At 41.3% G+C, this 16,340-nt stretch overlaps 2 protein-coding genes across 5 annotated transcripts in view; one reads left to right on the forward strand and one right to left on the reverse strand.

The window, feature by feature from the left end:
• The window catches only part of ERCC8 (ERCC excision repair 8, CSA ubiquitin ligase complex subunit), a 57,303-nt gene extending 48,412 nt beyond the window's left edge, over positions 1-8,891 (reverse strand). For 2 of the 4 annotated variants that reach the window (XM_024193172.1, XM_024193171.1), the window contains exons 1-4: positions 8,786-8,891; positions 4,247-4,342; positions 4,013-4,114; positions 652-775 (exon numbers count right to left, since the gene is read on the reverse strand). In XM_024193172.1, coding sequence (XP_024048940.1) covers positions 652-775; positions 4,013-4,114; positions 4,247-4,342; positions 8,786-8,862 — 399 coding nt within the window. In that variant the 5' untranslated portion in view covers positions 8,863-8,891. Of the gene's footprint in view, positions 1-651; positions 776-4,012; positions 4,115-4,246; positions 4,343-8,785 lie in introns of those variants that run through there. The other 2 variants (XM_024193173.1, XM_024193174.1) reach the window with 2 other exon arrangements.
• Positions 8,892-9,222: 331 nt separating this feature from the next.
• Positions 9,223-16,340, forward strand: part of NDUFAF2 (NADH:ubiquinone oxidoreductase complex assembly factor 2) — a 129,859-nt gene continuing 122,741 nt past the window's right edge. The window contains exon 1 of the mRNA XM_024193180.1: positions 9,223-9,420. Coding sequence (XP_024048948.1) covers positions 9,294-9,420 — 127 coding nt within the window. The 5' untranslated portion in view covers positions 9,223-9,293. The remainder of the gene's footprint in view (positions 9,421-16,340) is intronic.

Raw genomic sequence — 16,340 nt, forward strand, 5'->3', positions numbered from 1 at the left:
CTTCTTCCCCCAGCGTGGCGCTTTCCGGCCCCTCCTCCTCCTCTCACTGGGCAGGCAGCGTGCCACTCAGAATCGACTCGCGTGCCGTCTTTGGCACGCATGCCGTAGGTTGCCGACCCCTGGTTTAAACCATCAAAGACAATGTTCATATTGTTTATAATTATAACAAATGTGCTCCCATAGTACATTACCCATGCTACGCAAATAAGATGATAACCAACAATTAATATTGTTCAATTGGTGTTCAACACCTCACGAGAAATAAATTATGCTCTCAGACCAGTTGTTGCTGGACAAATGTACATACCACAAAGTCTACCATCACAAGTCACATTCTTATTGGCAGGCTAAGCAGAAAAACCAAGCAATCACGAAGACTCTGAACTACCATATTATGGGTAACATATAAGTGGTTTCTACAACAAGGCTGAAGCATGCTGGCAAGTATGGGAGTGCCTAAACTTCTGCCCTTGTATTCCGTACCTACAGTTTTGAATGCTACCAACCTGACATTTTTCATCCTTCAAAATGCTGAGCAACTCTCACTGAGCTCAGTGGGAATTTCAGAAACACTACCCCTTAAAACTGGTGCTCAGTATATCCCAAGGTCGAGTGCATAGGAAGTTATGAAAATGATTAGTAATTACTTACTTGTAATGTGTTTGTATCCCATATTTTCAGTGTTTTATCAAATGAGCTTGATGTAAACATGCCAGTGTCACGAGGGTACCATTGAACTGTCTCTACGCTGAATTTGTGTACATCAGGATGGCTCCTATAATACAATAATAGAATTGCACTGGTTAGGGTCAGCAGTGTATTTTTGATTTGATACTAGTTGACCAAGGTGGTTTTTTTTTTTTGTTTTTTTTTTTTTTTTTAACTATTGGGTCTAAGTTTTCAAAAGCGACCAGTAATTTTGGAGCCTCAATTTCTGAGTGACCAATTTGAGCCCCCTTGGGGCTGATTTTCAGAAAGTGCTGATCATCTGCCCTCTCAAAACCAAGCTATTTTGATGTGTCTCAAGTTGGGCACCCAAATATTGAGACAGCAAAATCTGTAGTCACTCTTGAAAATGTAGGCTTTGACATTTAAATATTATTTTAGGGCCTGACTCTACAAACAGTTATGACCCTGGTGAGTTCTACTGATTTAAATGGGACTCCATATTATATGCACAAGTTTGCAGGATCGGGGTCTTTAACAATTATTTGCTAAAGGTAATGTTAAATCACACCTATGACTTAAGTGCCACAAAATTTTACTATTTTAGTATGTTGCTAACCACACAGTCTTTGTTCCAGTAGTAATCTAGGTCAGATCAACACTTAAGGGAATGTAGATAGTATCTTGCAACACAGGTCCTGTTTGATTTCATCTTCACAGGCTCCTAAATACATTTCAATTTAATGAGATCTTGAGAATTGGTGAACTATTTAAGATAGCATATTAGAATCTCTAGTGGTTGTTGAGGAACTATAATTGGATCTCTGCTCCTATTAGTATCCTTATCGCTGAGAGTCTCATCCCTTTTAGATGTTCCCAAAGCTCACTGTCATTACAAGTGAACTCAGGAAAATAAAATTGCAGGGATCAAGATTTAGAACAATCGTGAAGTGGTGAGCTTCAGGACTCTAGGATACTCTCCATCAAGTCCACATGTAGATGTATCATGGCATTAAAATACAGAGGAGAATATCTGTCTTTGCTACAGCACAGAATCACTCAGTGGAGCTGTACAGTTAGGTGAAGTGTACAATCCGAAATTTCCTCTCCCTCTGAAGCCGTCTCTTAAGTGTTTAAACACTTAAGCCATTCTCTATGTCTGCTGAGAAAAATCTGTCATATTAGAACCAGTCTCTGCTGTGCTAGGCAGTGCCTTGTCTTACAGTAGGCAGATGTCTTTAGTAAAAATCACAATCTGAAGCAGATTCACAGGGCTCAGAATCTAAAGTTCATTTTGACCATGAGATGAAAATGGAAGCACAGGTTTAATCTCTCAAATATTTGCAAGCTGTTAAGAGTCATATCTTCAAGAAAAATTATCACAGTGCTTAGGTCCTTTGTGATCTCCAAGCTGGATTGCCACAATGCAATTTATTCAGGGCTCCCCTTGACAAATAGAAATTACAACTCTGTAAAACACAGCAGCCCAAGTACTAAAGGCTCTTGTCTTCTTCTTAATGGCAGGCAGTTAATAATTGGCTTGTGATGTCCTGAATCAGGAAGAGGGATAATTATTTCCCCTGGCTAGTTTAACTCCAGATATTTTAATTATCTATAATTCATATAGATTTCTAATATATTTAATAATACTAGGCTCTTTGCCTCATTTTAATTGTCTTTTGTAAAAATGTATTTCCTATTGTATCATTGGGTACAGTCTAATGAATAAGATTAAGTTTTACTATTAGTGTTTAAAGCTGGAAATAATAAGGGATGTATCTATCGGAGGAAGTGCCTGTTGTGGAAACAGACTGACATCCATCTAACAGTACAGTCTTGATGTGGCCATAAACAGGGTCTTCAGCTATGGAATATTCCACTGATTCTTGACACACACTAAGAAGCGTAATGATGGCATTGTTCAAGGCTAGATTCAGAATTATTCTCTTATTTAATGTTTTATGTTGTTAGTGTGTATTATGTAATTTTGTTATGTTTACGAGTTTGTTCCAATTCTGGGATTTATTCACTTAATGTTAATTATCATTTTAGTTTGTCCAGACACCCATAAGGATGGACACCTAGAGACTGCAGGTTAACAACAGTATCTGTACCACGTTTTGATGCATTCTCTAGCATCTTTTTATTTTCCTGTCATAATTTAGGCCTTTCTGCTGTTGTAGGTAATCTCTGCTGCAGTAGTCAATGCTGTATCTAGTTCACATACCCAGCCTCTAGGCCTCAAACATCCAGCCATGGGAATAAGGGGAAAGGGTACCCACTAACTCCTGCAGGGAAGGCCAAACTATCATGAAACACAGAAAAAGTCTTTGCTTGTGGGAGGGCCCAACTTCCTAAGTACAAGGATGGGCAACAATAAATACATAAAAAGAACAAATCCTTATGTCCTGCAGGGAAAGTCTGACAAATCTGTAAGGGCATTGGGGACTTGTGAGTAGGTTATACAGATGCATTAATTCTACTATAAGGCTACCATATATACTAAGTTCTCTGTCAGTTTTAGCTGTAATATTGTAGAATGAATTGTGAATAAAATTATGGCCTGTCTTTTGCCAGTAATATTGGGACTGTCCTCATTCAAGCATGACCTTGGCAAATTCCAGATTACTACTGCATAAATCATTTATGTCTAGAATCCTCAAAATAGTTTTTCCAACTTCATAAGTAACTAGCTGCAAATTATTTTAGATTCTATCCAGTCTACTAAAGAGAGTGAATTGTAAATTACTGTCCTTATGCCTAGACATAGCACTGTACATCTACATGGTCAATTTCAGTGTGGGATAATATGAAAGAGTCAGAATAAGGAATCTGTAAATTGAAAACAGGAAAAGCAGAGTTTTCTAGGGTTAAAACAGGACTGTGAATCAGGAGACTGGGCTTCTATTGCTGACTCTGCCACTGATGCTCCGTGAGGTCCTAGGCAACACACAATCTCTGTGTGCCTCCAATTTTCCTCTCTGTAAAAATATCCAATGTTTTACAGTATTGAACTCCTTGGATTAAAAGTTTTATACAACTGTATGGTCAGTAGATTCCTATTTTTACATGCATTATTAATGAAACGACTAGATTAGCCAACATTTAAAAAAACAAAAAAACGGAACAGCTGCTCCTACAACTTCAGAATTGATATATTATACTTTTAACTGTGTCATCAATGTTTTTTTTAAATCAAAGTTGTCTGGTCCTATGTGTGATTAGGGTTTTATGTAGGAAGTAAAATACTAAAGTGCAACAATTTGTGAATTCAATGCAAAATATACAATAAAATTGCTAAAAATATTTCACAGTGATTTTTTTTTTTTTTTTTAAAGGTACATACCTGCCCACAGAACAAATTGCTTTACATGTATAACATGGTTTTCTGCTGAAGTTTTCAAGGTCATAAAGTACAATAACACCATCTGACCCACCTGATAACATGCTGTAAGAACAAACATAACATAGCTTTTAGATATCCTACACTCACAATCTGTTCAAAGTAACTGAATGTTCACATTCAGCAAAGTAATTTCTATAAAATATACATGATAATAAAACAGCATAATTTACTTACTATCTTCCTTCAACAGGTTCAATATCCAGGGTATTAACACCACTCCCATGGATTCTTTCCACATCTCTATCTTTATTTAGCTCCAAGCTTAGTACCCTTTAAAAAAATAGAATATATCAAACCATGAACAGTTCAGGAAGTACTCAAATTTTACCTTTTCTTTAGTACAACAAAAAAAGTCAAATTTGTGATCCTCAGAATTCTTCTTTGACTCAATACATTCAATTATTACCCTTTACATTTTAAAGTACATGTTCAGACTTTATGTAGAACTAAAAATAAGAAATGTGTGACTGGCTGAAATTACCACACTGTATATTATTTGGAGGTGGAGGACTACAAATCTTTATTTAGCAATTAATGCCAACAAATGTATAACTGAAAATTGGCATATAATGCAAGTATCAGAAATATAAAAAAGTGAAATGAAATGTTTATATACTTTTATATCTACTATATTCACAAATAAGTTAGTCTTCATCCCAACCATGATCATTTGGTAGTTTATTTAATAAAACTAAGGACACCTAGTGGACAAACCAGTTATTTTAGTAAATGAAAAAGTGATTTGTTATACAGAATGAATAAGAAAACCACCACCACATGACAATTACAAATAATTAAATATGTTTTCCACATCTTTTGTATCACTAAGAAAGAAACAAAAAATGACATCCTCATGAAAATTATTTTTGATAATTCAAATTCAGCTAATGAAACATCAGAAGCATTCACTGTGTTATGCACAAGATTTGTTTTTACTCCTAATTTGTATGATCATGCAAATCCAGCTACTGTTGTAAGTGTCAATCAAACATTTTTCTTCTGTTGTAACTGACAAGAATAACTACAATTTTCCTCAACATCTGATCGAAGATAAGAAAGATACTTGGTCTTAAAAAAATTCAAATTAAGCAAAGAAGTGTGTTGCTGAGATCACAACGTGCTCGGAGTTTATTATCCAGGATGAAACAGCACACACACAAAAAAAGAAAAAGAAAAAAAAAAAAAAGGACTCAGCATTTTATAGATTCAGAAAAATACTAAGTAGTCATTTGACCAAAAGACATATGAATAGCAAAATAAAATTAAGGAGAAAAATATGGTGAGTTCAAAGTTGTGGGTTTATTAAAATATTTCTATGAAAGTCCTTTCACATTTTAACTGTCGTCTTCTAATTACTGCAAAGTGAAACTAGCTTTGAACAAGGTAGGTGATAACCAGAAACACCTTTGATAAGTTCTTTGGTTCAATGAGTTACGGCTCCTCTTAGTTATGAAAATGTGATATGCACCAAAACCCAGCTCCTTAAGTGGAGTTAGAAATCCTGCTACCATGTTATGAAAAATCTACACTCTACTGAGCAATCCCATTTGCCAACAAAACTACAGGAAAACCACAATTTATATGCATGACATGAACATCCACTTTTCAAGGTGCTGAATGCCTCCTGCAGCTGAAGTCAAATGGAGCTGGAAGTGCTCAGCACTTCACTTTCACAGATTGGTACCTAAATTTTGACTTTAGCAACAGTCTCTTAACTACTATTCTTATACCAAAAGCTATTTATTCTCCATTGCAATCTGGAACTAAATTCTGTGCTAAATGCCAGGCTGTAGCAGACTGGAAATCCTGCTGCAGCTTAATTTAAATTTAAAAAAATAAGGTTCTATTGAATTAAATACAGAAAATGAATAATATAATCAGATGTTTGGATTGACAATGCATAGCTGTATCATACAGATTCTTGAGAGAAGCTGAAGATTTTGGCACCTGGCTGGCGAACACATCAGGCTCTTGGTACCTGGAAAAGGATACGGTTTGGGATTATGGAAAACACGCAATAGACCTCATTTCTTCAGATGCATCTTATACATCTTATGAGGCTTATGCCCAAGTAAATCTGTTAGTCTTTAAGGTGCCACCAGACTCCTTGTTGTTTTTGTAGATACAGACTAACACGGCTACCCCCTGATACGTAACAGACCGTGAAATCTGGTCTTTTGTGTACTTTTACCCTATACTATACAGATTTCATGGGGGAGACTAGCATTTCTCAAATTGGGGGTCCTGACCCAAAACAGAGCTTCAGGGGGGTCACAAGGTTATTTTAAGGGGGAAGGGCAGTACGGTATTGCCACACTTACTTCTCCACTGCCTTGAGAGCTGAGTGACTGGAGAGCGGCACCTGCAGACTGAGGGTCCAACTCTGCAGGCAGCGGCGCAGAAGTAAGGGTGGCAATACCATACTATGCCATCCGCACTTCTGTGCTGCTGGTGGCGGCGCTGCCTTCAGAGCTGGGCAGCTAGAGAGCAGCAGCTACAGGCCAGGAGCCCAGCTCTGAAGGCAGCGCCGCCAGCAGCAGTACAGAAGTAAGGGTAGCAGTACTACAACACCCCCCACAATAACCTTGTGACCCCCACCCCAACTCCTTTTTGGCTCAGGACCCCTACAATTACAACACTGTAAAATTTCAGATTTAAATAGCCGAAATCATGACATTAACGATTTAAAAATTCCTATGACTGTGAAATTGACCGAAATGGACGTGAATTTGGTAGGGCCCTAATTATGGGATAATGAGATTAGCTGAATATTTCTGCTAAAATCATCATCAGTGAACCTTTTAACAATGTTGACATTTAAATTGTCATCTTTAGGTTTCAGAATTAACATCTAATTGAGATAAAAAGAGAAATTTGTGCCTCATACTTATTGTTTTAGTCTGTCTGCAGATTCACGAGGCTTTAGTGTATTGATTTTCACATAGGCCTAGTCTACACTAGAAAAGGTTCTCTGTTATAGCTATATAAAAAGAATTGTGACTTGAGAAGTCCTACAAGGCCCAACCATAACTCATAGTGATTTATTTGTTAAATATTCAGAAAGAAGGAGAAGCCACATAAAATTCTTTTAGATATGACGCTCAAGATGTTCACATTAGTGTCTGTAAACAGGTATTGTATAAAGGATGTAGAACAAATACACTTTAGGGGGATGGAAATAAGCATGCCATGTTAATGTGTTTATCGTGTAGGATGCAACTTAGCTTTTACAATGTCATGGGGTTTACAGTAGTATGTTACAACACAATGCTACATTTTGGCAAAAACAGCACCATATCACCAGGCACCATATCACACAATGACTGCTGTGGTGAAACGTACTGCACTGAAGCCAAACTACTTTGCATGCAGCAGGTAGTGGAAGGTAGCAAGCATGAGTCTGACACAGATTTGGGGTAAAGCATAATTCTTGTTTAAGAGTGGTAGCCGTGTTAGTTTGTATCAGCAAAAACAACGAGGAGTCCTTGTGGCACCTTAGAGACTAACAAATTTATAAAGCATTTGCCCAAATAAATCTGTTAGTCTCTAAGGTGCCACAGGATTCCTTGTCATAATTCTTGTGTAATTTTAAAACATTATATAATGCAGTTCAAGTGTGCAACTGAAATGAAAACAGCCAGTAATATACATAACTTTGTCCAGCCAAAGGACAACAGGCTAGATCACTACTTCCATGCAGCCAACTCTCATTTTATCACAAGTCTTAGTAATAGATGTAATTTTTTTTATTAAAGCCCCAGCTCCATGAATTGTGTGATTACATGAGAATCTCAGTTTTCATTTTCTAAGGAGGAAGTTTCCAGCCTTAGTGGTTACAGAAAAAAGTTTAAACATGTGAAACCAAACTCACAAAATCCAGAAGGTAAGTAAAAAGAACCCAACATACATGCTTTTAAATACCTTATTTTTGGACTTACATGATTTTTGAATGCTTGGGGTTGGCACTACTACTACCACCTCTAGACTGAACACCTATTCTAGAGTCACTACTCTCAGAAATAGCACCAATTAATATAATCCTTCACATCTGAAGAAATCATTTAATAAATAGTCTGTCCTCTTTCTGAGTTTTTCTTCAAACAAACGTCGGTACAGAGAACTGCTAAAAAAAAAAAGCTTAATTGGAAATTGGGGGGGGGTGCAGCGAGAAAGCAGAAATAGAGGGGAAGAGCGTGACCCTTGGTTTCATCCACTGGCACTCAAACTGGAAAGGAGGGTAAAATACAGACAGACGAGACCAAACGCTCGCCGTGACAGGGCAGTTTCAGGTCCTGTCATCCCAGTGCCAGTTAAAAGTTCTGGCCCAGCAGGGCCCTGTCGATGTCTGGTAATGGGCAAAGGACGACACTGGTGTAAAAACATCATCCCCTACCCCAGGGTGGAGACACTAAGGCACGGCCCCGTCACCCGGCTTTGCCTCCCGCATCAAGTGGGGGCAACATAGTGCGGGGGGGAGGTTGAAAAACTCTGCCGCCGCCTCACTACCCCCGGCGCAGCTGTGGCATCCAGGGGCCGCGCAGGGTCCTGGCTCCCCGGGGCGGGCAAGATCCGAGGCGTGGGCAGGCACGTGCAGAGCGCCTACGAGGAGAGGGAAAGTCCCGGGCTTCTCCGTGGCCCGTTCCGCCCAGGCACAGCCCGAGTCAGGCCGCAGCCGAGAAGAGGCTGAACTGCAGGAGCCGAAAGACTCTTTACCTCCGGGTGGACTCAGCTCGGCGCAACCGCAGCGGATCGTCGAGACCGGCTTGGCGGGCCGAAATGAAGGCCAACATGGCGGGAGCAGGCAAGTACCAGATCCAGGAGCGCCACCATGTTGTAAATAGGGTGACGCCGATTGGCTCAGTGCGAAACGACCGTGACCAATGCAGAGCGCGGTTATTGGATAGTCAACAGCCCGCCCCTACGCAGGAGAGACAGAGACAGGGGCAGGGCACGTACACGGCTCTGAGCTTTGGGGGCGCTGCTGAGACGGAAGGGGCGGGGCACGTACACGGAGCTCACAGCGTTAGGGGTGGGGCTGAAGCGGAAGGGGTGTGACACGTACTTGGAGATCACAGCGTTGGGGGCGGGGCCTAAGCGGAAGGGGCGTGGCAGGAACTTGGCGCCCTCGGGCTCAGAGGCGGGGCGGGGCCTGTGAAGTCGCTGGCTTCACCGCCGGGGAGAGGGGTGACCGCGGCAGAACAAGCGGGTCTTGCCCGGCAGGATGGGCGGGCCTTGGCGGCTCCTGCGCGCCCTGCGGCTCCGGCTCCTCGGGCCAGAGAAGCAGCTTGTGGACAGCGACCCGTTTGGAAACAAATACTACAAGATCCCCAAACACCAAACCTGGGCTGGTAAGAGCGGGGCTGCCACGGACTCACAGCCTTCTCTCGGGGGGTTGCTGGGCCTGTCTCTGGCAGAGCATCCCCCTCCTTGCAGCTCAGCCCTCCTGTAGCGTTTCCAGGGTATCCCCTCATTGTCTGTACCCGGGCCCCCAGCCTGACCTCAGGCACCTCTGACCCTATCTCTCCTGCCCACAGCCTTCTCCCCCAGGCACCCCCAAACCCACCTCACCTGCCGCCATGCACCCTACTCCCTCTGCCCCGAGCCTCCCCCAGATCCCCTGCCCCTAGGCTCCCCTCATTGTTCCCTGTATCCTACTCTCTTCTGTGCTGTATAGGTTCTTACACCGTGCTCATCATCCTAGTGCCTGAGCGCCTTCCAGTAGTTCATTAAGCAGCGTGACAGCACGTCTGTCACAGTTCTCTCATCTTCTCCCCAGGGGACACCTGTGTGCAGCACAGTGTCTTGTTGTGGTCAGAGTTTTAAACAAGTAAATACACGCATGGCTGTGTGTTTATATTCGAGAAGGCAAGGTCAAAGAAATGAGCCAGACACTTAGAATGTAAAGTGGTGAGGTTTGTGATGGCCTTTAGTTCCCAGGGGACTTCATTCCGCAGCCTAGGACCGCTCCTGGACTGAGTTCTGTCTCCCACAGACAGGAACTTTATTCTTACCATTGTGGGTTCCATTGAGCAGGAGGAGTGAAGTGGTCAACATGGTCTTCGTCACAGAGCTTTAGACCTCCATGTCCTGGGCCCACCGCCCAGGATACATGAAACGCGAACTTTGAAGATAATGACTGAAACCTTGAACTTGCCCCCAGGATACCCACTACTCCTGCTCATAGTCTCCTTTGCTTACATCCTACCCCTTGCCAGTTTCATTTCCCAGAATACCCATTCTTACAACTTCTCAATACTTCCTCTCTGCTAGTCTCTCCACCAGCCTATGTGGTCCACCCTATGTCCATAGGTTTACCCTTTCATAGATTGTTTCCTGCCCAATTATTTATTCTCCATGTACATTGCCCAGAAATTCCCCTGCATGTCTTTTAGGTGTTTCTCCTTCTTCCCCTTAGTTCCCTATACACCCCCACATTGTCTATAGTTTTCCTTAGGCTCCTAACCCAAGTACTTTTTTTCTTTCTTCAACTTTGCCACTACTGTGAAGCTTGTACTGTGTTCCTTCTCACATCAGCTAGCAGCATACTGTATTTTGGGGGCTGTTTTGATAAAGACAAAAAAGGGGGGGATGTGCCTCTGAACTAAATTTGTTTAATATCCCTGTAATATTGAATCAGGTTCTTCACTTGTGGTCTAGTCTGACTCTGTTCCCTGTCCTGGTGCTTTCTACTACTGTTGTTTTAAATAATGCTATTTCCATTGGGGGGGGGGGGGGGGGAATTTGATAAGACTTACATTAGCCATATTAGAAGGCTATATATAAAAGAAAATAAGTGAACCAGGCTTGAAAGACTAACAAGATTAATTTCATAATACTTAATATATATACAGGGGGTCCCCTGTATACATTGAGGATGCGTTCTTGAAAAGGGCGATGGATACTGAAACGATGGATACCAGGGAATTTTCCCCCATGAGAAATAATGGAATAAGGGGCGTATGCATTCACAACTTCACCACACTTGCCTATGATAATGCTCTTTTTGCCTAAACAGTATACCTAAACAGTGTACCTTTTTACAATGACAGGTCATACAGTACACATTTTACATATAAAACATTGAATAAAATAATGTAGAACCCTACTAACACCATTCAAACACATAGAATATTTTAATAAAGTAAATACAGTACTGTAATACAGTATAAAATAATGTCAATTACGCTAAACTTAGGTTGGGGTGGCAGCTCGGTTTTCTTGGGCTGGCTTTTCCGTGGCTGGCCTTTTGGTTGCAGAAGTCTTAAAAAAGGGTTTTATCAACCTCTGCTCTCCTGCATGAATCTTTGAACAATAGATCTCCCTGTAGCAAGCCACTGTATCATTGAGAGCCCTGGAGGCTTTGGCAGACCGTTCACGAAAAGGATCACCGCTCTGTATGATTTCCGTCATCTCATCCAGCAATCCAAAGAAACGGAGAGATTCTTTGTCATCAGACTCCTGGCTTCCTGCCCTACATCATTGTCCTTGCTTTCTTCAGATAGCCGTTGTTGGTCCAGCTCAATCAATTCTTCATCCTTCGCCAACTTGACAATTTCTTGCTTGAGAGCAGGAATGGCATCAAATCCCATGAAGCTGTGGACAGCATCTGGCCATGCACGGCACCAAATGTCATTCATACATTGTGAAGTGACCTCTTCCCACGACGTGTCAATGTTTTCCATGCCGTTCAAGATGTTGTAGGACTTCCAAAACTCCTTTACACTAGGCTTCACCTGCTGTCTCCTTAATCAACATGGAGAACGTCCTCCATAGGTAATAAGCCTTGAACATGGCCAGCGGACGCAAGTACAGTACTGTACTGTACAATAGGGGAACGTGTTCCAATTCACATCAGTCCCTATCTGTGCAAATGACGGATATGGGATCAGGATCAATGTAAATTGGAACACGTTCCCCTATTGATGAGTGACGGATATCCAAAACAATGGATAAGGGGGAGATATGTATATCAGGGACCTCTGGTAACCTTTTTCACTCTTTCTATAGTCTGTTAGCTTCCCAGGTGCTAATGCACAGGACAATAGGGAAGAGAAACCTTTTTTTAAAATAGGAAAGTGGGGAAGGGCCTAGAACATGAAAGTCTTTTAAAAAAACACAGATTTCAAATTGACTGTTATTTTAAAGTAAGTAAAGATAAACCCACCCATCAGGTGATCTTAGAGCTTTGCTTTTACCTCTGTCAAAACAGACTTTTCTAACGGACTTCTTTTTCATTCAGGAAATTTTTTTAGGATATGCATGTAGGTGAAATTCTTTGGAAACGTACACGAAACTAGTCTGACTTTCTTTGGCGTGTTCTCCCTAAACTGTATAAACTCTTCCATAAATGCTTCTAATAGTATCTGCTCCCACAGAGTACACCCCACACTTCTCTACAGACATTAGACTCATTTCTTATATTGCACATACCCATATTCCTCAATCCAGGCAACTCATGCAGCTTCTTCTCATCCTTCCCCAGCACATAGTTTTGGATTAAATCTAGTTTAGAGTGTGATGTAGTACGGTTGGGGTGCTGGAATGTTCTGTAATTATGTCACACTAATCTTAATTGTTCCATCAGATTATCTAGCGTCCTAATCATTATGGTTTTCTGTAGTCTTTTAAAGTGGGACTAGCTATGAGCCTTAGTAACTAATTTGCCCTGAAAATTGTCTCTGTAGATCACAATGCTAGTTTTAGAACAACTTTGTTTTGTGTGAATAATTTTAAATTGCATGCTTTTAGCAGCTATTATTGCAAGTAGAAAATGTCTTCAGGCTTTTAGAAAGAGGATCTTAGGGAAGACTAAAATAAACCTTTTTGTCTTGGAGAAAACAACAAATGAAAATAATGAAAAAGGATTGATGGTGGTAGGGACTTGACAAAGGAAAGTTGCACTGCAGAAAACACTCACTCACTCATCTTCTGGTATTATTTATTTGTACTTTAGTTATTTTTGCAGCATGCTTTGTTCACAATGTGTTAGGTACTGTCCAGATGAATAGTTAGCTACAGTTCCTCTGCCAGAGATCTCATAATCTAAGACAGGGATCAGCAACATTTGGCACACGGCCCACCAGGGTAAGTCCCCTGGCGGGCTGGGCCGATTTGTTTACTGACCGCGTCCGCAGGTTCAGCCGATCGTGGCTCCCACTGGCCACAGTTCGCAGCTCCAGGCTAATGGGGGCTGCGGGAAGTGGTGCAGGACAAGGGATGTGCTGGCCACGGCTTTTCGCAGTCCCCATTGGCCTGGAACGGTGAACCGCAGCCAGTGGGAGCTGCGATCGGCCGAACCTGCGGACACGGCAGGTAAACAAACCAGCCCAGCCCAGGTAAACAAACCAGCCCAGCCCAGGTAAACAAACCAGGGGGCTTACCTTGGCGGGCCGTGTGCCAAACGTTGCTGATCCCTGATCTAAGAAGACTAACGATTAACAGTTAGAGGAAAGGGATACAATGTACAACCAATTTTTAAAAAAGGGGAAATATCCCTGCAAGACTTTCTGACTAACTCTTATTAGTAGAGTGATTTCTTGTAGGAATCAAGTAAAAATGTCGTAGCGTTTAAGACCAGAAGGGGCCAGCAGATCATCTAGTCTGATCCCCTGTATATCACAGGCCACTAACATCCCACATAGCACCCACACACTAAATCCAAACAACTGAAAATAGACCAAAGTACTACAGGACCTGAGAGAGAGAATGCTTGGTGCCACCTCAGAGCCCTGGCCCTCCCTTGACAATTTCTCATCTTGAAAAATCTGAAGAATTAGTTTAGAGAAGTGGGTTCCATATGTAATGGGTGAAGGGTATTCCATATGTAAGAGGTGGCATAGAAAAAAATGCAATGGTGGTTGTGGAAGAAGTGGACAAGCAGGTTGCCAATACTGGTGGTATTGGCAGAGAAGAGGGAATAATATGCAAGGGTGATGCAATAAAATGACAGATAAGGAGAGAGACAGTGTGGTGAAAAGTTTAAAGATGAGGGAGGGGCCCGTTGAAAGCACTTAAATCGTTTCTTCAAAATATTTTTAAAAAATGAGATCTCCATTTATGAACATAGAGAGTCTATACAGTCAACTGTTCCTATTGCTGTTGTGCTCATCTTCCTCCCAAATCCCCACCCCTTCCATTATAGGCTTCATCCACTCGTTATCTTTTACATCTATTTAATTTGTAAGTTCTTCAGGCCAGGGATTTAATTTTACTCTGTGGTGAAGTGCTTTGAGGTTGCAAACCTGATTGAAGCCTCGGGGTGCTATCAAAATAGAAACGATTAACAATAATGCGGACAGGCAGCTAGACTTTGTTGCAGTGGAAGACCGGGAGGGAACCATTGGAGAAATTCAAAGAGAGGAGGATGGCTGTTGGAATGACAGGCAAGGAAGATGATCTTAGCAGTTGCACTATATATGCCCGGAAGATGGGGTAGGGATGGTGGTGATGTGGTGTTTAGGACATCGCAAAAAAGAAAGTTCATGTGAAATGATGAGTGCCCAATAAGAGTTTTTGCTGTGTGGACTGAAAAAAGGCTCAGCTGTTAGAAAAGTTATGGAAGGGAAAGATACATTTGTGAGTCATCAATGTAATGATGTTAGATGAGTCTGCAATTGGATGAAGTTGTTTGAGGAGAGGAAAGAGAAGGAAGGGAAAAGAACAGAGCTCTAAGAGACACCACAGAGCGTAGGAATGGAAAGTGGGAAAGGGGTAGGAAAGGAACCAGGGGAGGACAGAGTTATAGAAGGCAAGGGAGGATGAGACTTTGAGAAGGAGAGTATGACTAATAGTAGTGCGAGAGAATTTATAAGCAGTTCATTTTCCTAAAATTCAAATGTCGGATGTACCTGGGCAGAAAACACTCTCATATGGTATCGTTTCTCAGACCCTGGTGTTAAAGCAGAAATGTTACATGGTCTCTAGAAAATAAATGTAAATCTTCAACAATACTACTCTGTTGTTTTCTACTGAATAAGCTTATGCTACAAGTTAAACTTTTTCAAAGATTAGTAAAAAATTGATGACAGTGATTAAATAGAACAATTTCATCATGCCTGTCGTGAGAGGAGCATCCAGTATAACTCATTAATTCTGAGATTACACTTCAGATGCCAATCCTGAAACTGGATATGATAGAAGGTGGGATTGGACATTTAGGTAACAGTGATTGATGACTAATTTTAGTATCGCAGACAAATATTTCACTAAACAGGGTAGCTTAATCTATGTAATGTATTTATTTTTTAACTATATAGCACACTGTCAGAGCATCACCATAGCTTTGCTACATGATGAATTGTTTGTTCTGCAACCTGCAATGATTCTTAAACTATTCATAGTTCAATAATTGCTAAAATTCCTCATACAGCTTATGTATTTTATTAAAACAGCATATATTTCATAGGAGATAACTGATCCTATTTTCCACTCTAAAACTTTGTAAATATGAAGATTGTTAGTGCGTAGTTAAAGAGAAAAATTTAAACAATGTAAAATGCACTAGCAGTAAGCATCCTTCAGGCTCGAGAGACCCTGGGTATGTGCCCCGAGAGGTAAAGAATTTACTCAGTTGGTTATATGGCGGCTGTGGCTGAAGAGATCCACTTGAGAGAGACAATCTCTGTTGCATCTGTCACTTTTAAAGATGATGTTTTGACCCTTTGGGCTCTGCCTTCAGGTAGCCCTTTTCTCTTGTGCTAAGCTGGACTGCTTCCTCTTGTAACTTTGGAGACCTTTATTGAGCTCTTGGTTACAAAGGTTGCGGTCCTGAGTGTGATCTTCCTAGTTGTCCACATCCATGTCCATTTCTTTGAAGTCTCACTTGCACATCCTTGAAATGCAGTTTTGGGCGTCCTTTGGGTCATTTTCCATATGCCAATTCGCTGTGGAGGATATCCTTTGGGATGCGTCCATCATTCATTCGGCATACATGCCCACATGCCCAAACCAGGGGAGGTATCTCTGAGGAGTGTTCGCATGCTGGGTATACTGGCCCTCTTGAGCACCTCAGTGTTGGTGACTGTCCCTCCAGGAGATTCCAAAGATTCAATGAAAGCAATGCATATAAAAGCTGTTGAGCCTCTTTTCCTGTTGAGAGTATAAGATCCATGTCTCGCTCCCATACAAAAGTGTGCTGATAACACATGCATGAGACACACAAATCTTTGTGTGTTCTGTCAGTTTGTTTTTCCATACCCTCTTGCTCAGTCTAGATATTATAGTGTTGGCTTTTCTGCTAAACACTTAATATCTAAAATTTTTTCTAACT

The sequence above is a fragment of the Terrapene carolina genome, unplaced genomic scaffold (assembly GCF_002925995.2).
Source record: "Terrapene carolina triunguis isolate 2854851 unplaced genomic scaffold, T_m_triunguis-2.0 Scaffold69, whole genome shotgun sequence".
In the NCBI taxonomy this organism is placed as follows: domain Eukaryota; kingdom Metazoa; phylum Chordata; order Testudines; family Emydidae; genus Terrapene; species Terrapene triunguis.